Raw genomic sequence first — 26971 nt, forward strand, 5'->3', positions numbered from 1 at the left:
AATAACTTTTCCAGGGTTGGGGTTGTAGATGGCCACTATTTACTCTTTGGTTGATTCAAAACACTAAAATAGCACAATGTTGTAATAATTTTTATAATAATTTATAGTTAAACTTCAAATTTTTCTAAAACAGCTCCTCGATAATATGGGTGTAGAAAATGTGCAATTCTGTTACTAAAATCCTCTGAACCAAATTTTGGAACTTTATTTTCAATTTCAGGAAGCAAGCTTTCGATAAAAGTTTTTATGCTCAGTAATAAAGTAACATCATCATTTTTTTTATTTGTAAGGTGCACGGTAATGTTATAAAAAGCTGCTATAACATTTTGAATTGTCGGAATGTTATTAGCTGAAAGAATTTTACTTATTTTTTTTAAATTCTGTCAAGATCGGTAAAAGTTGATTAAATATAACAAAGTGTCTAGCATCAGGTATTAATTTTTGTAACTCTGAGACAACTTCTGAGTCTCTAATAGATTCTAGAGCTGGTCTTAATTTCAATATTGATTCCACCATCATGCTGTGGCTGTTCCATCGTGTTTTAATGGGAGCAGTTACTTTAACATAAGGCACCATAAAAGAAGCAAATATCATGTTATATAACAATTAATTGAATATTATGAATAGAAATTTAGGCACTAAATAAGTTAAAAAAACCAACCATCAAGTTTATTGCATTCTTTTTTAATTTCTTTACAGGTTAAGAATGATTGATGAGTTTTAGAAGAAAGTTTTATACAGATGTCAATCTTGAATTTCATTAACCTCTTCAAATAAATTTTTTTTCATTGTTTCAATGCTCTACCTAAACAAGCATTAATCCTATGATCGTAATTCAAATTAGCACAAGTTACATGCTTTGAAAGTGTCATTGCTTTTATCTGTTGCTTGCAGTGTCAGTTATCATCATTTTTTGTTTTGCTTTTAAGTTATGCGGTAGTGGTGTAGTGGTAGTGCGCTCGCTTCATAAGCGAGAGGTTCCAAGTTCGATCCCCACCACCTTCCTGGTAGTACCGCGCTCAACTTGTTTCTCCTCGCAGCGGCCTTGTTCGTCAAGGTTCGTGTTTCGGAGTTATAGAGTTGAGAGAGGGTTATAACCACAATTAAATAGCCTCCTCATCTGTAGTGGCCTTTGGGCCTTGGGGAGGTGAAATAACAAAAAAAAAAAAAAAAAAAAGTCGACAACTGACTCAATCATTTTGCCTATTTCATTTGCAATATGTTGAGCCGTATGGCATTCTGGAAACTCTTCGCAGCGAAATAACAAACTTTCTCAAAGTGTAATCATCAGCAATGTAATGCAGAGTTAAAGTAATAAATGAATCTACTGCTCTAGAGGTCCAGCAGTCAGTGGTAAATCCTACCCCATCTACATTTTTTAGTTCAATTGTCAACATTTTATCTAATATTGCCTTCATATTCTGATACATCATGGGTAACTTGTATTTAGAAAATGTTGTCCTACTTTTTATATTAGCATGGGGATCAAAACTATGAACAAAATCTTTAAAACCTTGAGATTCAACTACACTGAAGGGTAGAGATTCGTAAACCAGAAACTTTGCGATATTAAGATCAATAGCCAGCTGTTTTTGTTCCGGACTTTTATATTTTGAAAGTAGAGAAAGTATATATTGTTTTGTGACTTAAATACCGTTGTATTGTTTTGTTTGTCAATATTTTTTGAACTACTTGAGCAAGCTGGATCTTCTTGCATAACTCTTTTTTTTTTTGCTGCTAAACCTTGTATCGATCCTTCGATATACTCAACTGAAATTAAAAAACAACTTTTCAATTAAACTATTTAGTTAAAATAAAACCAGTGAACATTTTTTTATTATAAGTTACCTTGTGTCTCTGTAGAGTTATTTTCCTCTCCATCATTTTGATCAACTGAATTTTTTAATTCTTTTTCAACTAACTATTTATACAAAGATGAATGAGTTATTTTCAAGTGTAATCTCATATTGGATGTTGAACCCTTAGCAAGTTTGTAAACTTTTCGGCACTTTTTGCAAATTCGTTGCCAACTACTTCTCCATCTTTATTAGTCGGTTCTTTTTCAAAATATTCCCAAATAACAGAACATGTTTTTGGCATTTTACATACAATAAAGAAACTAATGTATAAAAAAATGCATTTTACATACAATAAAGAAACTAATGTATAAAAAAATTCTTTTGAAAAAAAATTTATAAAATTTTCTTTTGAAAAAAAATTTATAAAATTTTCTTTTGAAAAAAAATTTATAAAATTTTCTTTTGAAAAAAAATTTATAAAATTTTCTTTTGAAAAAAAATTTATAAAATTTTCTTTTGAAAAAAAATTTATAAAATTTTCTTTTGAAAAAAAATTTATAAAATTTTCTTTTGAAAAAAAATTTATAAAATTTTCTTTTGAAAAAAAATTTATAAAATTTTCTTTTGAAAAAAAATTTATAAAATTTTCTTTTGAAAAAAAATTTATAAAATTTTCTTTTGAAAAAAAATTTATAAAATTTTCTTTTGAAAAAAAATTTATAAAATTTTCTTTTGAAAAAAAATTTATAAAATTTTCTTTTGAAAAAAAATTTATAAAATTTTCGCTTATATAAAATTTTTGCTAAAAATTTCAAAACCTTTAGTTCGATAATGGAACTGTATATTTCGAAATTTGTTTTGCTCCTTGTTGATCATTCAACTGAACATCGATTAAATGAAACTTTTTTTAAACAAATTAAAAATTTTTTTAAATATAAAACTAATGAAATTAACAAAAAATATCGGTCCGTTAAAAAATTTTAATGGAAATTTTCCGTTATTACTGTTTGTATGGACAGAAAAATCAAACACCCATGCTTGGATTGGATTGGTTTTTTGGCATGCATAGTATGTCAGGATCTTAACATGTTACAAGCAACAACTCGAATGTTACTCTCCATGTAATGAAGATTAAAACTGTAAACATTACAGAAAAAATTTTATTATAGACACTCTAATCAACAACTAATGAATTACCTTTATGACAGATTTCATCATCAATGTTAGCAATATGGTCACAAAAAAATTCATCTTTATCTGTATTTTCATCTCCACATAACATTTCATCTAACTTTATCTTTTCATCTAAAACTAGGTACTCATCATCTAAAAATATAGTAACACAAAACAATAACAAAACAAGTAAGACTAAATCACTAAAAACAAAACAAGCAAAACTAAATAAACAATTATTTCTTTATTACATTACTTCAATAATAAAAATAATACAATAAATAACAAGAAAATGATACAATAAACAACAATAAAACAACTGTTCTATAAACTTTCAACAATTTTATAATGTTTATTAAAAAAAAACAACAATAATACCATTTAGAAGACCAGTCCCATTATCAAAAGAATAAGTAGAAAAATGTCGTCCATCTACATCATTGTAACCACACACCTCATGAGGATTGTTGTCCGCAGCAACATTATTAACTTTTTTCTTAAAAATATTATTATGCAATGTTAAAATTGTTATTTTGAAAAGGCTTTTATGCTTTTTTTTTCATACTTAAATTTACATGTAAAAAAATGAATGAAAAACTTGTTGAAAAGATTTAAGTACAACAAATGTCAAGAAAAAAATCTATTTATTATAATACAAATAATTAAAAACCATAATATAAATAATTAAAAATAATACAATAACATATAAACACATAAAAGTAAAATAACACAATATAAAAGTTAACAAAGTCTCTAATAAAGTTTGAAGATTTTTTGAAAATGACCAATAAATAGTTTTACTTTAAGCAAGTAGATTGTCTCTTGGAAATAAAGCAAGTAGATTGTCTTTTAGAAGTCAAGCAAGTAGATTGTCTGTTAGAAGTCAAGCAAGTAAATTGTCTCTTAGAAGTCAAGCAAGTAAATTGTCTCTTAGAAGTCAAGCAAGTAGATTGTCTCTAAGAAGCCAAGCAAGTAGGTTTTCACAATTATGTAAATGACAAACACAATTTTTTATTGTTTCGAATTAAACAATATCACAGAGCACAACTTTGTAAAAAAACAATATCTCAGAACACAACTTTGTGAAAAAAAAACGTAGCAGAACACAACTTTGTGGAAAAACAACGTAGCAGAACACAACTTTGTGGAAAAAAAAAGGAACAATAGTTTATTATGAATAGTTTTCTATTCTTCAAAACACGCAACACAAAATAAAGACACAAAAAGGATTTTAAATTTAAGCTAAACTCATATAACTCTAGTTTGTAAAACTTGTGTGTATATAACATTATAATGTATATAACACAAATAATAAATTGATTAATAATAAAATATAATAGTAATAATGATAGTAGTAATATCAAATAATAAAAAGAATAATAACAGCAACAAAAATTTATTTATTATTATTTATTATTATTTAAATCAAATTTTATTTATCAACACTTATGAGAAACAAAATAAATTATATAAATTAGATAAAAACAAAAAAAGTTAAATAAAAAAATTAAATAATTATAAAAATTTTATAAACCTCTAATCCTTCGACTTTAAAACTCAGTTGAATTTCACCAGATTTGGACTTTTCAAGAGTAAACCAATGCTTTGAGTCTAAACCGCCTTCTCCTAAATTCAATAAGTCCTCGTAACGAAATTGAACTACCCCCATCTTTTCCTGAGTAAAAGGATCTTTGTCCCATACCTCAATGTAGAGAATCTGATGACGTTGAGGCATGGCCATTGTAACTTGTTCATTCCAGACAGGATTCAAAGTACGGTAAATAATTTTTGTCTTATACTTTTCATTTTTTAAATCACCCAATCGAACAATTACAAATGGATCACTTCTTCCTAGTAGTTTTAATAAACTTTGTTAACTCTCAAAAAACTTTTGTGTACATAAAAAAAATATCTAGAAAAAGCACAATAAACTGTTCACCATTCATATCAAAGGCAACAAGTTTGCGAGCACGATAAATGCCAATTGTTAAACTTCCTCTTTCTATAAAATACAAAGACATAGAAAATAAACTTGGTTATAACATAAAAAACAAATTGAATAACTAAAAAATAGATTTATTTTTTAGTTATTCAATTATGCTAGTCAATAATGTTTTTAGAATAAATACTTTAATACACCCAATAAGATTTTTTACTATGAATAAAACTTTAATAATAAATATAGACATAATAATAACGTTTTGCAAATTTACATGTGGTTAAAATTAAAAATACTACCATGTTTTGCTACTAAATGTTTCTTTTCTAAATTGGATGGTGAACATTAATTGAGAACATTGAACAATGAACAGTAATCTAGAAATATCACTTTTGAGGCGAAAATCATATCTTTGTCATTTTTGAAGCTAACACTGAAATTTTCGGTGAATATTCATTATACCCTTGTCTTTTACAATTATTATTGTAATGTCCCTTACCACCCCTCTGATGGACACACCAATGACACAAAACCAAGGACAAATGACATAGGAATAGATATTTTGTTTTCTAGTAATTCCCAACCTAATAGTGGTTGCTTGCAGCTTTACTGGGAGTAAATCAGAATAAAAAAATGTGACACATTTCATACTTAATTTTCAATGTTCTATTGATTATAAATAATCACCATTCATGTATGATAAATTTTTGTTTGATTGGATAAATATCATACATGTGCAGAACACCAAGAACACATAAAAATCAAAACATTTGACACACTTATTTTTTATATACTTATTTTAACAAACATTTTTCCTAAGAACTTTTAACAAAATAATTTCCAGACATATAGTTTATCAAATTTACTAGACAGTATAAACATCAAGGACACATAGTAATAACAAAATAATTTTAAAGATTTTTAGGAACAATTTTTTTCAATATTTATATATATAAGACATTTTTACTAAACTGAACTTTTTAAACAAAATCATTATTAAGGACTTAAGTAATAAAAAAATAGCAATGAAACATTTGTAACACACTAATTCTTATTTTATATATCCTTTTATATATATTATAAGCATGGGGTTTTTACAAATTTCTCTTGTTAAAGTAAATCTATTTAGGATCCATATCGTCAATATAGCAATCAGGTATGAAGAGTATAATATTATTAAGAATATTACAATAGAAGGTCAAAACATTTTTTAGAAGAGCTAGCTCCTTATTTGATTCTGAATTTCACTTCATAGAAGTGATAAAGCAGTCTGATGAACAGAGCAACTTCTCACAATACACTCATTTGTAAGTTTCCAAGAAAATTTTTTTGTTAAGTTCTCAAACATCTTTGACATCTCTATTTCTGCTTTCCTAAGCTTCTTCATATAATAGGCCTATTAGAACTGGCTCATCTCTTACAAACTGGGGTTAAATCAATAACTATTTTGTGAATACCAGCAGGCATTGGATACCTAATAAAACATGATATTTTTTTAAAAATTATACAAGAAAACAAAAACCTTAATCTCAAGCACAAGTTTAATTTAAAGACAGAGAAATCATTATGTTACAGTAGATCTCCTATGTTGAAAATCTAATGAATATTTTTTTTTCTTGCCTTTATTGCTGCAAATTAGTTGATAACATTTTTCAAATTTAATTGAACTGCTACTTCTGCTTCGTTTTCTGTTTCAATTTCTGCTGAGTGCAGGCTAATAGTTTTGTGCCATCGTTATTCTTAAATGTTTTAATTCTTTTTCTTTTGTGCTGAAAGATCTTTTTGCAGCTCTTTAATAGGAATTATTCAGCTATGTTTATTACAGCTAACAGCAACATGGCTGCAACAGGCTGCAATTATATCAATGAATGAGCAACTTATATCACAATATATAACTCTAAACACAAGTAAAATGCAAATATGCAGAAATTTTCATACATGAAAAAGCGTGGAAAATTGCTCCTTCTCTTGACCTATTGCTGTCCCAACCCAAACATTTAGTCGATCTAGCATCACTATTTTGCATGTTATCTCTAAATCAATCAATATATGTACTAAAGGCCCTAACCTTATTTCTGCAGTTTTACCACAGTTTGAAAGTTTCTGCATTTTACCATAGCTTTGCTATTGTTAGCAATTTGGGCAAATCTGAAATACTGTCTACATTTGTCTCCATTTTTAATATTGAAAGTTCTTTTACTTTGAGAAAAAGAACTTTCAATATTTGCTCATTTCAAAGTCCTTGCATATTTTTTCTAAAGCGAGTTATTGATTAACTAAAATAACTTAATTATCATAAACAATCATAATAATAGTAAAAATTGTTAATGGTGATAAATTTATATACATGCATACCATTTTGCATGTATATAAACATATCAGTATTAACAATATTTACTATTGTAACAACATATATATTGTTATATTATCACAATATAATCTCATAAATATTGTGGCAATTTTTGGAAATTTTTTCAAAAAAAGTCGCCTTTAGCCCTTAATAACTCATTAGTTATAATACAATTCACTCAATATCCATAGAATAACATCAGTTTCCTGTACTTTAAGTTGCACAGGTACGGTACACAAACACTTACAGACTCAAAGACTCTTCAACTGGAACTGGCAATCTTTCCTCCCCATTTTAAATTCTCTGTTTATTAGCAGACTGTCCAGTTAAAACATTAAATCCAATTTTGCATATAAGAAAAAGAGTACTGTAAGGCTCAGGTAGTTGGATTTATCCATGATTTTGCAAATCCTATTTTAAGTGTGATCCATTACTCTTTGAAGATTTCTAGAAACACCGTAGTTTGAGGCAATAATTCCAGTATTTGGAATGCATTCATTTTTAGCTTTAACAATATAATTGTAGGCAGGGTATAACATCAGGCCTTGTTATGAGATTTTGTTGTTTAACGGAAAAGCGTAACGTAAGTAAATGTAACTTTACTCAATAAACATATTTACATGTCAGATGCATTTTTAAAATTGCATTATAATTAAAATTAATTTGAACCACATTAAAAAATATTTTAAGTCTTTATTTCATAAAATTTTTATAAAATATTTTTAAATTAAACAATATAAAAAAATCAATAAAATTTAAAAATGTTGTTTGAAAAAAAAAATTTCTATAATTTAAAAACTTATACTTATTTAAACTTATACTTTCTCAAAATATTGTCTTGTTTTTGCTATCTCACAATTTAATTTTTTTTTTAATGAGGGGGCAATTGTTTAATTTCTTAATGGTCAAAAAAAATAAATAAAAACTTTATAAAAAAATCAAGATTATTTGTTTTTAAACATTATTGTCTTTAACAAAATCTTCTCATAAACTACTTATAAACTAGTTAATCATTTCTAATCAACTTCTAATCTATGATCATATCATAGATTAGAAGTTGATTAGAAATGATTAACTAGATCATATATTACAGTTAAAAAATAAATTTATATTAAATTTAATTCTCTTAAATTACCTAATTAAAAAAAGTTTTGTCATAACATAAATGACCTAATACATAGGTGAAATCCCCATTTTGTACGTAAAATTTGAATGGTGTAACACTTCTTAACAAGGCCTCTAACATTCAACCATTATCTAAGGCCTTGACGAATAGTTTGATAGTCAACTTGTTCTACAGCCTTAAACTAGAGCTAAAACTATTTCTGCTTTGTAGAGAAGAATAATTTAATAATTATTAGTTTAATAATTTAACCTTCGTTTTTGTCTACCTATTTAAAAATAATGTGACCATGGTCACATTATTTTAAGTCTCTTGACATAACTAAGTAAATTAAGTTTTTGTTAAAAACTAGAAAAAAATTTAAAAACAAACTTTATAAAATTGTTTGGCTTTAATTGCTATAAGAATTTTTCATACATACTTTGCGTTCTCACTAACAATTTTTTATGTGCAAAAATAATATAACAAATAACAAAATGTGCAAAAATAATATAACAAATAACATATAAGAGCAACAAAGACCTCATTCTGTTAAAATTTAAAATTTTATTTTCTTCACTTACAGATTAAGATAAGCAGATATATATTATATAAACATATAATATTTTTGTATAGAAATTATTTTATATAAATAATATTTTTGTTTGATGGTCAAATATATTTTAAAAAGTCATATAAAATAAAATATTGTATGTATTTGAATAAATCAAATGCATTGACACAACATAAACAGTCACAAACGATGGAACATAAACAGTCACAACTGATCTGGAGCCCATTTCCTCAAATGTAAATCAGGCTATTTGGTTGTTCTCAGTATCATCCTTTTTTAGCTTCTTACAGCGCTGCAAACTCTAATATAAATATATTGACAAATAAAAAACTTTTACTTTTTCTTTTTAAATTAAAAAGTTTATTAAAATCGGCTAAAATAGCTGTTGTAAACATTTTTTATGCTTATCTTTTTAATTTTTTATGCGACACAATGATAATATATAATATACATCAAATATTAAATAAATCTAAAATACCTTATTTTTAACGCTTCTACACCAACATTATCTATTACTACACCAACATTATCAATATCTCAATTGTCAAAACTCATTAAAATCTCTTTACTTGCAAAAAACAAATTGTTTATCATTACTTTTATTACCAACACATGGTTTAACAACTAATCAACTCCCACTTTTCCAAACTGTTGTCTCTATTATATGGGTCAGATTGTCTCAACTAATTTGGGAGATGTTTAGACGTTCAAATCACTCTAGCTTCCATTGCTAAAGTCATACCTCAATTAAACTCTCCTATGACTTGTGGTCTAGACAACATTCCTGTCATAGTTTTACAAAATTGTTGTCCAGAACTCTCTTCAATTCTCTCTAAATTATTTAATAGGTGCTTCACTGAGTCTTGTTTTCCTGCTTGCTATATTAGCATCTGATAAGGTTGCTTCTCTTTATTGTGCTGATTTCTTACTCCTAATTCGGATCTCAACATTAAACTTCTTATTTAATAGCATCATATAACGGGTGATGCGGAAGTTATCGGACAAATCCTAATTTCATTATTTGAGCATAATGATTAGTTTTTGTGGTTTTATGCGTAGGCATAAACGTTCTATAAAATATAAACTTTATTATTTGAAACACAACTATTTAAAATGAGATTAAATGCAGCTGAACGAGAATCTTTTCGAAAGTGACTAAAAATGTTTTTTGTAAATAAACCTAATATAAAAAAAATCGTAAATCATTTTGAAAAGGAAGGATTTGCTCAAAGTACAATATATGATAACCTAAACAAACTTGAAACTGTTCAATCGTTTTCTGATAGAAAGCACCCTGGTCGTCCAACATCCTGGATTAGAGAAAAGAAAGCCAAATTAACGAGACTTGTCAACAATCGAAAAGGGGTCAGTCAGAGAAAAATAGGTATTAAATTCGGTGTAAATCAATCGACAATTGGTCGTCAGTTAAAAAAAATGAATATTAAATATAGAAAACGTAAAAAGACTCCAAAATACACTATAGAACAACAAATAAAGGCAAAAAAAAGAAGCAGGAAACTAGTTAACCAACTCTATAACACAAAATCACTTCTAGTCATTGATGACGAAAAATACTTTTGTTTTGCAGGGGACAACATGCCTGGAAACTCTGGATACTACACAAACAACAAAAAGACATGCCCAGAAAGTGTTCGTTTTATAGGAAAAGAGAAATTTCCAAAAGAATTATTAATGTGGATAGCCATATCTGACCGTGGTATGTCTGAGCCATTGTTTCGCACTTCCAAGGCTGTAGTGATCAATTCATCAATCTATATTAATGAATGTTTAGAAAAACGACTTCTTCCATTTATTCAAAAGTATCATGGAGACTTTAAATATTTATTTTGGCCAGATTTAGCAAGTTCTCATTATTCTAAAGATTCTCTAAATTGGATGGACCAATATGTCTATTACGTTGATAAAGAATTCAATTCCCCAAATGTGCCTCAAGCACGACCAATTGAAAATTTTTGGGGACGTTTGGCACAGAAGGTTTACGAGGGAGATTGGCAAGCTTCAACAGAGCAAGTTTTGATTGATCGCATTAAACTAAAACTACAAGAAATTGATTTATAATTTTTACAGTCGCATATGAAAGGCGTCAGAGCAAAATTGAGATCAATTGCAGATGGTGGTGTTTTTTCATATAAAAAATAATACATTTTTATTAAAAGATAAATGCTTTATTTAAAAAAAATATAATAGTAGTTTTTTTTTTAATTGATAAATAAGTTATTGACGTTTTTATTTTGTCCTATAACTTCCACATCACCCGTTATAACTTCTTATTTAACATCATTTAGATGGATTATATTATTATTTATAGAGTATCCAATACTGGTCAAATAAATCAATACCGGTATTTGGGTATTATAAAAATATAATATAGGAATACCAGTATTAAAACCCATATTAAATATTTTAAATTTTTAAAGCAAAGTAAATAAATTTAAGAAACACGAAAACTTGAAAAAAATGCAAACTATTTGGTGGAACCTTTATCTTTAATTTCATGAAAGTAATCTCTTAAAAAACGAAGCGCATCTAGAGTTTTGTTACCCATTCTGCACCGCAACTTGTTTACAATAATACCAGCAGCAGAAAATGCTCTTTCGGACTTAACACTAGTAGGCTGAATCGTTAAAAGAAGATCATAAACCTGTTGGAGATATTTTCCTTGCACACCTTTATCTTCGAAGAGACTAATTTTTATTTTTTAGACACTTGATTATATCACCAGCGCATTGTGGTTGTTTCCTGACAACTTTATTTGTTTACAAATGGCCTTGTACATGTCTTTTTTCATTGATTTCTCAGAATTTTTTCCTTCACCAATCTCAACTTCCTCAAACTAACCTCAAAGTGAAGAATTTCTCGGACTCATTCTTTAACAGCAGTGCTTTGATTCCAAAGTCCCTTCTGATTTACAATGCCCAAAAGGGAATTGAGATTACTCGCTTTTGATGCACATGGAAAAGTTAAAACTTAATAAGTTTGGTTTCTAATACCATCTTCTTCTTGCAATAATACGTTATTTTAAAGCACTCATAAATTCTATGCTTAATGATGACTTAATTTCACATAGCCTGTCAAACATAAATGCCAATGCTGCATCCGCAGAAATTAAGTTAGAATCCTTGCAATAAAGTGACTCAATGGCTAATTTTACTGGCAAAAGTGCTGAGATAGTAGCTAAAACTGTTTCATAATCAGTTTCTGTAAAGTTTATATTAAGTTTTAAATCTATATCTGATTTTTGAATGCATGACTTGAATTTGTAAAAACTTTCGAGCATTGCTAATAGGTAATTCCATCAAGTTTTGGAATCTGCAATTAAGAAGTATTCTTTACAAAATTCAAGCTTTACATAATTCTGTAGTACCTCATTTTTTAATTGTGAACATTTGAATAACACAATTTTCCTTACTTTTTGTATAAGGGGACTGATTTGACTATGTGTTATTGCTGTATCTTGTTCTTGTACATCGTAATCCATCACTAATCCTTCCTTGTATGTATTTGAAATATTTTCAAAGGCACCATAGTTTTCGTGCTCTTCGGCATCTGAAAATGAGTCAAAGTCTATTGATTTATTCGAGCAAAAGGTTCTTTCTTCGGTTGTTTCTTTTTTATATAGAACATCTACAACTGCAAGTTGAATTGCATGGGCCAAACACAACCGCTAAACAGCCGGTATTAATTAACCTACTTTTTGCATAACTGCTGCACCATCATTTGTTAAACAAAAAATATTGGTTTCTAATGACAAACCATACTGATTCTAATTTTCACTTGAAAGTATGACACATTTTTCTGCAGGTAAACCTCCATTGATTCGGAGAAGTCCTAAATTCCAAAACTTTGACTCTGAGTGAAGATTCACGCTTCTGTATCGCCGGTTCCTTAAGGAAGTCCACTCATCAAAAGTAATACTAAAACCTTTTCCATTTAATTTATATTCTAATATTTCTTTAATTACTAACTGTCGAATAGTTTTGCTATAACTAGTGACAATTTTTTGTATAGTCATGGTGGATTTTGGAAGTTTATCACTTAAATTTAATGCTTTTAACTTAATGTCATTCTAGATAAGATTGCTGCCAGTGAGTCTTCTGTAGCTTTATTAAAATATTTAGTAAATTTTGGAGGAGGTGTATCAGTTATTGAACTAGATTTACCAAGAGGTTCAATAGCACCTCGTTTTCGTAATATTACATCATGCTTTGTTTTTAAATGTGTATGAAGGCCGCTTGTTGAGCCCCTTGCTGTTTTTATAATTTTTGTGCACTTCTTACACTTTGCATTATGCCCTTTTTCATCTTTGAGAAAGAAAAATCAAACAGAATATTTATCTCCGCCTTTTGAATGCTCAATATACTTTTTAATTTCACTCTCCATCGGCTAAATTAGAATATTATCTCAATTTGTAATATATGTCAATGTGTCACATATTTTATCCTCACAATGTTTATATCAGTCACATAATGTGACCGATATAAACATTTAATATTTAAATGAAATGAATATAAATAAGTTTAAACTTAAAAATGGTAATTTTTTAAACTTATCAAAGTTGTTCTTGGTACTTTTTGTAAAGATTTTGTAAAAATGTTTTTACAAATTACAAAATCTTTGTATACCTATTTCTTTGATGGTTTTTTTACTTTTAAAGTAGCGAGAATCTAAAAGAAAAAACTCGTTTTTTACTTTTAGATCTTCGCCGTATAACTAAAAATGTGAAATCAAGAACTCAAGAACTAAAGAATGTTTAACGCATTGCTTTAAAGTATACGCACTTATGATTGTTTCAAAAAAGAATAGAAATAACAACCCATATTTATAAACCTCCTGGGAATAAAAATGATTTTAAAAATGAGCCAAGTAATAATGAGAAGAGTTTCATCAAAGAGTTAATGAATCAGAGTTTGACAACTTCACTTTTATATACTAGGTTTTTACTCAAACAAAAAGTTTAAACACATGATAGAACAAAAAATATTCTAAAAATAAGCAACAAATGATTATGAATTTTCGTATATTTATAATCTGAAATACGACAATGCGATACGTATCAAAATAGTTGCATTTTCATATCTACTTAAATGTTGTAATACTTTAATTAAACTTTTGTTATAAATCAACTTTAAAAAGTACATGGAGTATACAAATATTGCTAAAAATAATGAATAAAAAAACAACCATTCAAATACCGAAATACCAGTATTTAAGCTTTTTAACACCTGTATTCGAAACTAGGCAAAATCAACCCAAATCCCGGTTTTCGGTATCCTGGTATACCGGTATTGGATTCCCTAATTATTTAGCTGAATTACATGATTAAATGTTTTAATTGAATGGTTTTTTCAAAAACCTGTCAAGTGCCCATTTTTAACTTTTTGGAAAACTAAAAAAAAAAACATATTTTATGAGTCTATAATAAGCATAACTTTTCAGACAAAATACGACTCATTGAAAAACTTAATAGTTCATGAATTTCTGCATAAGACAGTGTAATTAAACTGAACCATTTGTAATCTACAATAATATCACTTTTGAATACACCGATAAACAAATAAAATTTTTGTGTGGAAATCTTGTTAACTAGGTGGTTTTTAAAGTCAAATTAAATATGGTGATTTCAAATATGCAATTCATTTTTTACCATCATGTCAAGTTGTGATGATACTTAGGTTCAAATCTTTAGTATTTGGGGTAAAGTCCCTAATGCCTTATAAAATATCCCCATTTGTTGGCAAATGTGATTTGGGAAGCTCTGAATAAGGTCTCTCCTTGGATTATCTACCAAATTATCAACTATTTTTTCTACATCTTCAAATTTTCTTTTTTTACAGTTTTCCTTTTTTCATCTGTGGAACAACTTTTTAATTATTAGAATCCCATTGTTTTATTGGTTTAGAAACTTTTAAATCTTATTAATTAATTGATTGGTTTTTTGGATTAGAATCATTTAAGTTCTATAAGGTTACAACTATTTTATCATAAATTTGATTTCAAAATAAAATTAATTAACGTTATACTTTGTACCTGAGCATAAAATTGCTTCCATTGTAACAGCATCAATTTTAGTGCGTTTCTAAACAAAACATAAAAAGATTTGTGAGAAATAATGTATATATATATATATATATATATATATATATATATATATATATATATATATATATATATATATATATATATATGTATATATATATATATACATATATATATATATATATTCATATATATATATACATATATATACATAAATATATATATATACATATATATATACATATATATATATATATATATATATATATATATATATATATATATATATATATATATATATATATATATATATATATATATATATATATATACAGCGGTGGCCAAAAATTAAAAACCACTCTTTTTTTTTTAAAAATTTATTTCTAACATTAGTATTATAATTTTATTTTGGAAAATGGTATCAAAAAAAGAAAAAAATTTTTAGAAAGAATTTTTATTGTATTTTATATTTATTATAAAAAAATTTATAATTTTTTTACAAAATAATGTTAAAAAATTAAAAAACTGACTAGTAAAAAATATAAATGGGAAAAAAAATTGGACAAAATTTTAAGACCAGTTTAAAAAAATATTTCAAAAAGCAATAAAAAAATAATTTAGAAATGTGTTGTTCCTCCATTTGTTTTCAAGCACTCTTGTACTCGTTCTGGCATTGAATTCATAAAAGTTTTGATTACTTCATCAGGCACATTTTTCAAATGATGAGAGATAGAAGATTTCAATACTTCCAAATTGTAAAGTTGTTCTTTACCGAGCGTTTGATCAAGCCACGACCATAAATTCTTTATTGGATTCAAGTCTGGACTATTGGCAGGCCATGGAGGCACTTGAATTTTATTAGAATTGAACCAATCACTGACAACATGCGCTTTATGACACGGCGCATTATCCTGCTGGAAAATAAATTCATCTTGCAACTGCCATAAATCAATGCTAGGAATAAGCGAGTTTTCGAAAATTTCGATGTACCTTTCTTTGTTGAGTCTACCATCGAATAAATGAAAAATGCCAACTCCACAGGCACTCATACAGGCCCAAATGCCTATTGAACCACTACCTTCAAAATGTTCGTTTCAAAATGCATGATTCATCGAACCGTTCGCTTGGAAGTCTACGCAACATTACGCGACCTTTTCTGTTGTCTACCTCAACCTTCATTTCATCACTAAAGACCACACGGCTCCACTGATCTGTTGACCAATTTTTATGTAGTTTGCACCACTCTTTCCTGGCAAATTTTTGTTTTTTATCATTAATTGACCGGGTCTCTTTGTATTGTTGAATTATGTTAATAATGCAAGAGTGAGACCTTCCGAGCTTTTCTGCTATTTGTCTGATGCTATAGCCTTCTTCTTTTAATACAAGAGCCGCGTATCTGTCTTTTTCTTCGACCTTTGCACGCATTTTTGCAATATTTTTATATTCTTATTGCAATTCAAAAAACAAATGTTTATTTGATATCGAAACTCAGGTTTCATTTTATTTTATAGCCAACGTAATAAGCAGTTAAGACAGTTAAAAAAAAATAATGGATTATTATTTTTAATAAGTGCAAATTAAAGATTTGAAAGTGGTCGTTAAATTTTGTCCAATTTATTTAAAGAAGATTTATAAGTACTCATCAGTTTTTTAATAAGTTAAACGCTATTTAATTAGAATTAGATTCAAAAAATTATACCACTTTAATCCATATGTTTTAATTAACAAGATATTAAAAAAAAAATTTAATATGTCAATTAGAATCTTCTTAATTTTAATTTAAAGGTTAAGAAACCAACTAAAAAATGAGTGGTCTTTAATTTTTGGCCACCGCTAAATATATATATATATATATATATATATATATATATATATATATATATATATATATATATATATATATATATATATATATATATATATATATATATATATATATATCTATGTATGTATGTATGTATGTATGTATGTATGTATGTATGTATGTATGTATGTATGTATGTATGTATGTATGTATGTATGTATGTATGTATGTATCAGGTAACCAAAAAAGTTTGTGCGGTTTTTCCGTATATAATAAAAACACACAAAACGACAAAAGTAAGTACATTTATTCATCAAAATAGTCACCATTAGCATCTAAAGCCTTTTCCCAACGTAAAACAAGCTTATTTATTCCACTTCTAAAACATTCTCGGTCCTTTGAGTCTATAAAAGCTTTCAACTCCATTTCAACCGCGTCCTGGTCTCGGAACTGCTGTCCTTTTAAATGATTTCCCAGGGAAAGGAAAAAATGGAAATCAGTAGGGGAGAGGTCTGGCGAGTATGGTGGATGAGGCAAACTCTCCCAACCAAGGCTTTGGAGCTTGTCCTGAGTCACGCGAGTGGTGTGCGGTCTCGCGTTGTCGTGGAGAAACAGAACTCCTCTCCTGTGCACCAGTGCAGGCTGCTTTACAAGCAACAGGTCGTGAACTCGTTGCAGCTGTGCTGAGTAGACCAGTCCAGTAATGGTTTGGCCTGTTGGGAGCAGCTCGTAATGCACCACACCAGCTGTAGTCCACCAAATGCAGAGCAAAACCTTCCGCTCGTGGAGATTGGGCTTGGGTGTCTTTGGGATGGGGTCATCGGGGGACAACCAATGGTAGCAACGCTTGGTATTGTTGTACACAATCCATTTTTCGTCGCATGTCAATAAACGATCAAGAAAAGGCTCAACATTGTGGCGTGATAAGAGTGATGTGCAGATCGTAAGCCGTTGCTTCTTGTTGTCGATCAACAATTTGTGCGGAACCCACCGACTCAGCTTCCACGCTTTCCCAATCGCATGCAGATGCAGGCGGATGGTTTCAACACTCACAGCAAACCTCACTGCAAGTTCTTGGCAAGTTTGGCTGGAGTCAGACTTGACAGCGTCCTTCAGTTCATCCTCATCAACCAACAATGGGCGTCCAGAACGCGGCAGGTCTTCGATGGACTCATCTCCCGAAAAGAATCGCTGAAACCACTTCTGTGCTGTGCGTTCACTTACTGTACCTTCTCCAAATGCTGTGCAGATGTTTTTGGCCGCTTGTGTTGCATTCCTTCCAAGTTTGAACTCATAAAGTAAGCAAGATCGAATAATCGTTGGTTGGGTTGCCATCCTTTCTTTACACAAAACCTTTCCTGTAAGCTCGTTACAAGCCTACACTATATATGCAGCAACTGCGCGTGACACACGCGTTCTATTACGCATCAAAGCTACTTGCCTTGTGCGATGTGGGTGTTGTAAAAAATGCTAAAAACAATTCAATTACCAAAAACCGCACGAACTTTTTTGGTTACCTAATATGTATGTATGTATGTATGTATGTATGTATGTATGTATGTATATATATATATATACATATATATATATATATATATACATATATATATATATATATATATATATATATATATATATATATATATATATATATATATATATATATATATATATATATATATATATATATATATATATATACAACCCTCGGATTAAGGTCGGCATTCGGCAATGCCGACCTAACTGCCGACCTGAAAGTGTTTGAGTTCGGTAAAAAATAGCCGACCTTGTTTCTATGTTTTATGGTTAGACCTTTGTATCAAATAATTTTTGCCGACTTGATGCTGACCTCTAAAAGATTGAGGTTGGAAAATTATTGCCGACCTCATTTTTCCTAATTCCGAGTTTTTGTATATATATATATATATACAACAATACATAAATAGACTAATGGCTACAGATATATATATATATATATATATATATATATATATATATATATATATATATATATATATATATATATATATATATATATATATCTGTAGCCATTAGTCTATTTATGATAAGTGCAAAATTAATCATTTTGAGATAAGTATGCTGTTTTGTTATACTTTGTTACATCTTTTCAATTTTTGTTCAAACTATAATTGCTGTAGTTTTAAAAATAATAATTATTTTTATGAATAATTCATTTTCATTATTACCCGATTTATGGCAACAAATCAAATTTTCTACAAAGTAGAGTACTCAATGTTCTTAAAAGAGCAGACTAATAAATTAGTAGAAAATCACTTATCAATTCATTTTTATCATTAGAAATGAATAATCAAATTAATAAAACTTTAATTTATACTAAAAATTAAATTTATAATTTAAGTCAAATGTCTTCACTACTGTAATATTTTACACATTTGTAGAATATGTTGACACTATTATAAAAGAATTCTTTAGAATTGTTTACTTTTTCATTGTTCTGCTTTTTTTAAAAGACATTTAAAAAAAAAAACTATTGTCCAATAAGTGGAAAATGTTTGTCAAAAAATGTTGTATATAAACATGTTGCTTTCTCTAAGAATGTACCTGATAAACAATAATTTGGCTTAACAAAGGGTGAATAAAAAAAAAAGTTTTTCCATCATAAGCAATCCTTTAAAAATAAAAAGTATTCAATAGACACCATGCTGTCAAAATACATGTGGATAATGAAAGACAAAAAAACTGATGACTTTATATTGAATTGGTCCATCCTTAAAACAGCACCTGCATATAACAATATTTCCAAAAAATGCATACTATGTCTGCAAGAAAATTTTGAAATAATGATACATGTAAATAAAGAAACAAATAGCATACGAATTAAGAATGTTTATTAAATAAAAAATTTAAATTGATTTCTAAATGCAGGCATAAAAACAAGCATCTTTTGAAAAAATAAGTAAGCTCAAAAAATAATTATAATAAACCACCCTTTAAAAAATTAGGTTAATCAATAACCTCTTATCAACTCAGTTTTTTTAAGTCAAAATCACCTTTAGTACAATCACCAGAAAATAGTTTGTGGAAGGTCAATTAAATAGATTATTAGATTGTTGACAATTATACTCTGGTAATTGTTTATGTTGTGTGCATGCCTGATATCTTTTTCTTTTATTTTCACATCTATTTTTAGCATGACATGTGATTTAAAAAGTTTTAAAGTATCACAGAAATATTTATGTAGCCCTATTTCGCACACTTTTCGCACTCTTCACACACATTCTGGCATTATCCACACATATTCTTGCATGTACTTTGATTGACAATGAATTTTTATTCCATTTTCGGTCTTTGCCTTTCTCAGCAAAAAAATTGTTATCTATGATTGTATTACCAAAATCTTTATTACTATTTTTGTTTTCTTCTGTAAATGAATTTTTTTTATGAAACTCAACAATTTTTCATCTGCATCTTCAAAATGCAACGTTGCATCAACAAAATGCAACGTTGCATCAACAAAATGCAATGTGTCACAGTTGGTTAAGGCACTGGTATTTTGAAAAACTTCTAGGAACTTTTTGAGAATCATAAATGCACTTTTAAATTTTTTCATTTTTTTAACTTTTATTTTTATTTACAAAAATGTTTATATTTTATATTTATATATATATATATATATATATATATATATATATATATATATATATATATATATATATATATATATATATATATATATATATATATATGAATATAATAATATGGTGGATTTTGTGCACTTTTATTTTTTGGGAAAAAATATAAAAAAAACTTTTTCATACATAACTGATGTATCTTTCATACTTAATAGTGTAATAAGTAAAAATATAAAATGAAAGAGACTCCAACAATCTAACCCACCAGTTGTGTGTACAAAAAAATACAATTTTTTTCCAGTTGCAAAGGATGCATAGATAATTCTTCTCTGGAAAGAAAGCACTGTAAATTTTTTCTGGTAAAGATTATGTTTTAAATTTTTCTCCAGATTAATGACATATGGTATATTTATTTGGCTGGATTAAATTTTTTTTCTTATTTTAGTAACTTAAGTAATAAAAAAGAGATTAAAAAGAAAATTTAACAAATGAAAAAGTTTTTTCTTAAAGCTTTTTGCAATACAGTTTGTTTGATGACAGTAGAGTTTCAATTTTTTTTCGAATAAAAAGACACAAATAAATTTCTAAGTAATTTAACAATTGAGTTGTTTACGTTTTAATGATTTTGCAATGTTTAAAGTAAAACTTGATCTAACTTTGCATAAAGTAATAAAATTTAACTGTTCATAATGTATTAATTATATAATTACAAATGTAAGTGCATAATAAAGATTTTATTTATAAGTGTGTGTTCATATAAATTTGTTGACTCTCAATCCGTTGTCTGAACAAATATGTGCTTTATGCTTACAAATTTAGTGAACATACCAAACATGTTAGTCTGTTTTTTTAATTTTTTTGGTTTTATAAAACTTGTTAACAATTAAAAAATGATGGTTCGCACATTAATACTTATTCAATGTGCAAGTGTTGCTGTTTATGTTAGCTGAAAATGAGAAACACACCAATCTAACCAACCAGTTGCGTGTACAAAAAAATACATTCTACTCTGTACCATTTCACAGACCTTAATCCACAAAAAAAATATATATATTAATATAAATAAAATTTATATATACATATAAATTAAAATATTGAAAAAAGTTTACTTGATGTAAAGGTTCTCCAAGAGGCATTGCAGAATTTTTACTAGGACGAACTAAACAAAAATACTAATAATAACTAACTAAACAAATTATAATCATTATTATATATATCATACTATTATAACAAAAAAAATAATAATTAACTAAACAAAAAAACAAATAATAATAATTTGATGATTGAAAAAAAATTAAAACTTCAAGAATAAAGTATCAAACCAGATGTCTTTATTGAAGATATTGGTCTGAAAATAACTGAAACTATAATTTTTCCAACTTTACGCAAGCTTTCTGCTAATCCTTTTTTTGCGTCACCGTGGAATTTAAATACAACGTTTAACTCTCTTTTAAAAATATACCAATCATTCTAAAAAAAACTTTTTTGTTAAAAGCTTATTAAACAAAACATTTTTTTAAAATTTTTTACCTTAGTAAGTGACAGATTACAGGATCCCATAAAGTCATCATTGTCATCAGCAAGAATGACATTTTTTAGAATCAAAGGGTTTTGGTCATGAATTATAAATGATAGCGTTGTCTAGAAATAAAATATGATAATTTTGCATAATTTAACATTATTTTGCATAATTTAACTTTATTTTGCATTTAAAAAATTTTTTTTTTTACATTTGTAAGTATAAAAAATTAGAAAAAAATAAAAAAGTAAAATTTTTAAATGTTTTAAATAATTTAAACCTGGGTGTAGTCTAGAGTAAAGAACTCAATCATTGTGTCCCATTCAGGATTTAAAGTCTCCTCAATAACATGTCCAATTTGTATCTATAAAAAAAATTAAAAAATTAAAAAAAAACAACTAATCAATGCTCAAAACTAATTTTTTTAAAATTGAATTATTTAAATTATCACAAATATTTATCTAAACTACATTAAATTTGTTGATTGTTTATTCTCTCATGTCGCCTTCTTGCTTTGTAATTTATTTTATTATTTTTTTAAATATATATATATATATATATATATATATATATATATATTATATATATATATATATATATATATATATATATATATATATATATATATATATATATATATATATATATATATATATATATATAAAGAAATTCTTTGTAACTATTCGAAAAATAAAAAAAACATGATTCATTTTTTATAATTTCCACTAAATTAAAACATGGTTTAAACCATAGATAGTTTACATAATACTTTATTCAGCTACGTGAATTAAGTAATTATATAAACAAAGTAAATACACACAAAGTAATTATGTAAATTAAGTAAATGCTATATTACTACTATTATTATAAAAGAGAAAAAAAAATTAGAACAAATTTCGTTTCAAAAAATAAAACAAAATGAAAAGAAAAAATACACTCAGAAAAAAAAAGCTAAAAAAAAAAGGACTAAAAAAGTACACAATAACGTACCAACTCTTTGTTTGCAAAGATCATAACATAAGGATCACTTGTACCACTGCTATCCATTGGAATCAAGTTAATACCTTTATGTACTCGCACAAACAGCACACCTGATACTGGAAAAAAACAAATACTATTATCAAAGTTCTGATGTCTATGTAAACAAATCATTTACGACAAAACTTAAAAACTATGCTAGATAAATTTTAAATTTAATTTGATGAAATGACTATGTTAATGATGATGTAATGATGAAAAGAAAATCAAAAATTAAAAGTAATCCTAAGACCTTCTGTTGGCTGTTCATACTTCTCAATAAAATTTTTTTCAAACATTTGAGCATCGGTTTCATTGCAAACATCAATTATTGGAAGTGAAGAATAATCAAGATGCAAACATAACAAAGATCCTTCAATATTTTCATCTTGTAACTCTATGTCTCTAAATAAAAAACAAAATTAAAGACTGTCCAACTAAATAGAAGAAATGCAATAAATAAATAAAAAAAATTAAATAAAAAAAATTAAATTGCCAATGAAATAGAAGAATTGCAATAAAAATAATTAAATAATGTCTGATGAAAAATGAGCAATTAAAAAACAAAATTGCAAATTTCAAGTACTCAAAAATTCTAAAAAAAAATTCTAAAAATTTTAAAAATTAATTTGTTTTTAAAATAAATGAAATTTTGTTAATAAAGGACAAATTTTAAATTTTCTATTGATAAAGGATACTTGTAAATTTTATGGTGATATCTTTATCAGTGAAGAAAGACACAATAAATTAACTCACATTAAAAACATTTTTTTAATGATTTTGCAATGTTTAATGTAAAACTTGATCTAACTTTGCATAAAGTAATAAAATCTAACTGTTCATAATGTATTAATTATATAATTACAAATTTAAGTGCACAATAAAGATTTCATTTATAAGTGTGTGCTCATATAAATTTGTTGACTCTCTTTCCGTTGTCCGAACAAATATGTTCTTTATGCTTACAAATTTAGTGAACATACCAAACATGTTTTTTTAATTTTTTTGGTTTTATAAAACTTGTTAACAATTAAATAATGCTCACACATTAATACTTATTCAATGTACAAGTGCTGCTGTTTATGTTAGCTGAAAATATGAAACCCAGTTAGTAAAGCAAGTCAAAGAATATTGCAGTTATATTAAAATTTTATAGCCAATATGAATGTAAAATTAAAAAACTTACTGTTCTGGGTTCTGCTCTAAATTCATTCTGATCAGAGGCAAAACATACTGAACAATGGTAAAATCTGGCCCAAACCTACGTTTACCTTTAATTTTGATACGCAACTAAAGTCGAAATAAAACAAATAGATTTTATTCATTTTTCATCATTTTTACTATTTTTTTATTTAATTTTTAATTTAATAATTTTGTTTTAATTTCTAAATAAAAAAATTAGAATAAATTGGTTTATGTTATCTAAATTTAATTTGATTTTAATTTCATAAGATTGACATCTTTCACTAGATTGATATCAGCTATGAATGTTAATACATAATCAAACAAACCTTATCAAACTGTAAACTATGAATCAACATTGAAACTTGCTCTTGCCATAAAACATCTGCACTGATTTCTTTTGTTCGGATTTTTAGTCTGTCTAATGTGAGGGAGCACCATTGCTCATCGCCTAAATTAAAAATTGAGATAAAGTTTAACTATAGCATACCTATTTATATATAGTGTGTGTATGAGTGTATACACACACACATACACACACACACACACACACACACACACACACACACATACAACAATTTTTTAACTGGCATTACCTTTTTTGCAGATTAGGAATGAGTACTTTATCAATACACTATTTTACTAATACCATCTAAGTCAGGGATGGCCAAATAGCGGCTCTTAAAACGTCATTGCGGCTCTTTTCAAAAGTTCTATTGATTTACTGATAATAAAAACTTGAATTATACATAGCCGGAAGACATATTGTTTGAAAAATGGATATAGGTGACAATAAAGCACTTCACAATAAAAGTAAGAAAAGAAAAATTAAAGATGAGAACAGATCATATCATGGTGATTGGACAGAAAAATAAGATAATATAATCAAGTTGCTTAAAACAGTATTTAAAAATCAACAAATGAATATTTCATTATCCAGCAAAGAATCAAGTATTACAACAGAAGCAAGTTTTATTATAGCTTGGAATATTGCAAAAAGTCAACATCCTTACACCGATGGAGAGTTTGTAAAACAAAATCTTTTTGATGTGATCTCAGTTTTAGATCCTAATAATAGCAAAATTCAAAGGTTAATTTCAAATATTTCTGTTTCTCAACATACAACTGAAAGAAGAATATCTAAGATTAGTGTCGAAGTTGAACAGCATTTGCTAAATGACTTAAAGAATTGTGAAGCATTCAGTTTAGCATTGGATGAATCAACAGATATTCGAGATAAACCTCAAATGGCAGTATTTGTTAGATATGTAACATCAGATGTACTAGTGAAAGAAGAGTTGCTAGATTCAGTAGAGCTAAAAGACACAACTCGTGGAATTGATTTAAAGGAAGCCCTTGACACTGTTCTAGTGAAAACCAATGCTCCTAAGAACAAGCTTGTTAGTGTTCCTACAGATGGTGCAACAGCAGTAGTTGGAAAACACATTGGGCTTATGGGTTTACTAAATAGTAATCCTACATATCCAGAGTTTATCCCAGTTCATTGTGTGATTCATTGAGAACATTTAGCAGCGAAACATTTTAATTTTCCAATTGTTTTTAAATCAGTGCTGGAGGTTGTAAATTATATTCGATCTAATGCAAAAAATAACAGACAGTTTAAAAATTTCATTAGTGAATTGGATCTTGCTAATAAACCAAGTGACTTGTCGTTTTACTGTGCTGTAAGGTGGCTTTCAAGTAGCGACGTTCTTTATAGGTTTGTAGAACTATTAGAACCAATTAAATGTTTTTTACTTGAAAAGCAGAAGACATTTGAAATCTTTGACGATGTGAATTTTTTGTGAGATCTTTTATTTTTAACTGATGCAATGCAACATTTACAAAAACAGAATTTGTCGCTTCAGGGAAAAAAAAAGATTTATCTGATCTTGCTCAGACTATATATAGTTTTAAAAAAAAACTGCTTTATTTCAGAAAGATCTTACCTTAAAAACTTTTCATTTTCCTCATTTTCCTCAAATGAAGAAGATCATTTTCCTCAAATGAAGAAGATGATTCATAATCCTAATCCTACAATTCAGTATGATGATCTCTTATGATCATCATACCAGGAAAAACTACAGAATTTATTTGAAGACTTTCAAAACGGGTTTAAAGATTTTTATACTCTTAAATTATCATTAGCATTTTTAGTAAACCCTTTTTTAATTGATATTATTAGTGATAGTTGTCCAATACCAGAAAATATACTTGAAGAAACATCTCAATTTGAAATAGAATTACTAGATCTCCAAGAAGATCAAAATCTTCTAATGCTGCATAAAACACTAGCTTTATTAGATTTTTGGAAAATGGCTCTTGAAGTTAAGTATCCCTAACTAAAAAGGATTTGTATAAAACTTATTTTAATTTTAAAATAAGGTCAAAAATAAAGGTTCAACATATACATGTGAATCTTTATTTTCGACTATGAAATTTGTTAAATCAAAGTATCGTGCCAATCTAACTAGTGAACATTTGTTACAGTTGCTTAGAATATCAACTACAAGCTTGAAACCAGAAAAAACTTTTTAAAAACTTACCAGTAGTGTTGAAAATCTCAGTGCCTAATAAATTTATAGTAAATTATGCAATTTATTATACAAGAAGAATTTTCTAATGGTCTTTTAAAAAAAATAATTGATGTTATAAAAAGTATTCTCTCTGTTATGTCTAATTTTTTGCTGAATGATGAAAAGATATTTTTCAATTGTAAAAATAAAAGTAATTTGAACTTAATTGAAGTTCATTGAAATTTTTTTATTTATTGTGTAGTCGTTTATTTATATGATATTTTGCAGTTTTTAGTAACTTATGCTATTAAGTGGTTATAAGCAA

General features: G+C 27.1%; 1 protein-coding gene across 1 annotated transcript in view; it reads right to left on the reverse strand.

The window, feature by feature from the left end:
* Positions 1 to 26971, reverse strand: part of LOC100207459 (uncharacterized) — a 67387-nt gene that overhangs the window by 14965 nt on the left and 25451 nt on the right. Inside the window, exons 8-20 of the mRNA XM_065800560.1 lie at positions 24460 to 24581; positions 24135 to 24238; positions 23202 to 23353; positions 22922 to 23028; positions 22212 to 22295; positions 21943 to 22053; positions 21735 to 21882; positions 21522 to 21571; positions 14986 to 15034; positions 4912 to 4974; positions 4507 to 4823; positions 3351 to 3468; positions 2997 to 3125 (exon numbers count right to left, since the gene is read on the reverse strand). Of these exons, the coding sequence (XP_065656632.1) occupies positions 2997 to 3125; positions 3351 to 3468; positions 4507 to 4823; positions 4912 to 4974; positions 14986 to 15034; positions 21522 to 21571; positions 21735 to 21882; positions 21943 to 22053; positions 22212 to 22295; positions 22922 to 23028; positions 23202 to 23353; positions 24135 to 24238; positions 24460 to 24581 (1554 nt within the window). The remainder of the gene's footprint in view (positions 1 to 2996; positions 3126 to 3350; positions 3469 to 4506; positions 4824 to 4911; positions 4975 to 14985; positions 15035 to 21521; positions 21572 to 21734; positions 21883 to 21942; positions 22054 to 22211; positions 22296 to 22921; positions 23029 to 23201; positions 23354 to 24134; positions 24239 to 24459; positions 24582 to 26971) is intronic.

The sequence above is a fragment of the Hydra vulgaris genome, chromosome 06 (genome assembly GCF_038396675.1).
Source record: "Hydra vulgaris chromosome 06, alternate assembly HydraT2T_AEP".
NCBI classification, from domain to species: Eukaryota; Metazoa; Cnidaria; class Hydrozoa; order Anthoathecata; family Hydridae; genus Hydra; species Hydra vulgaris.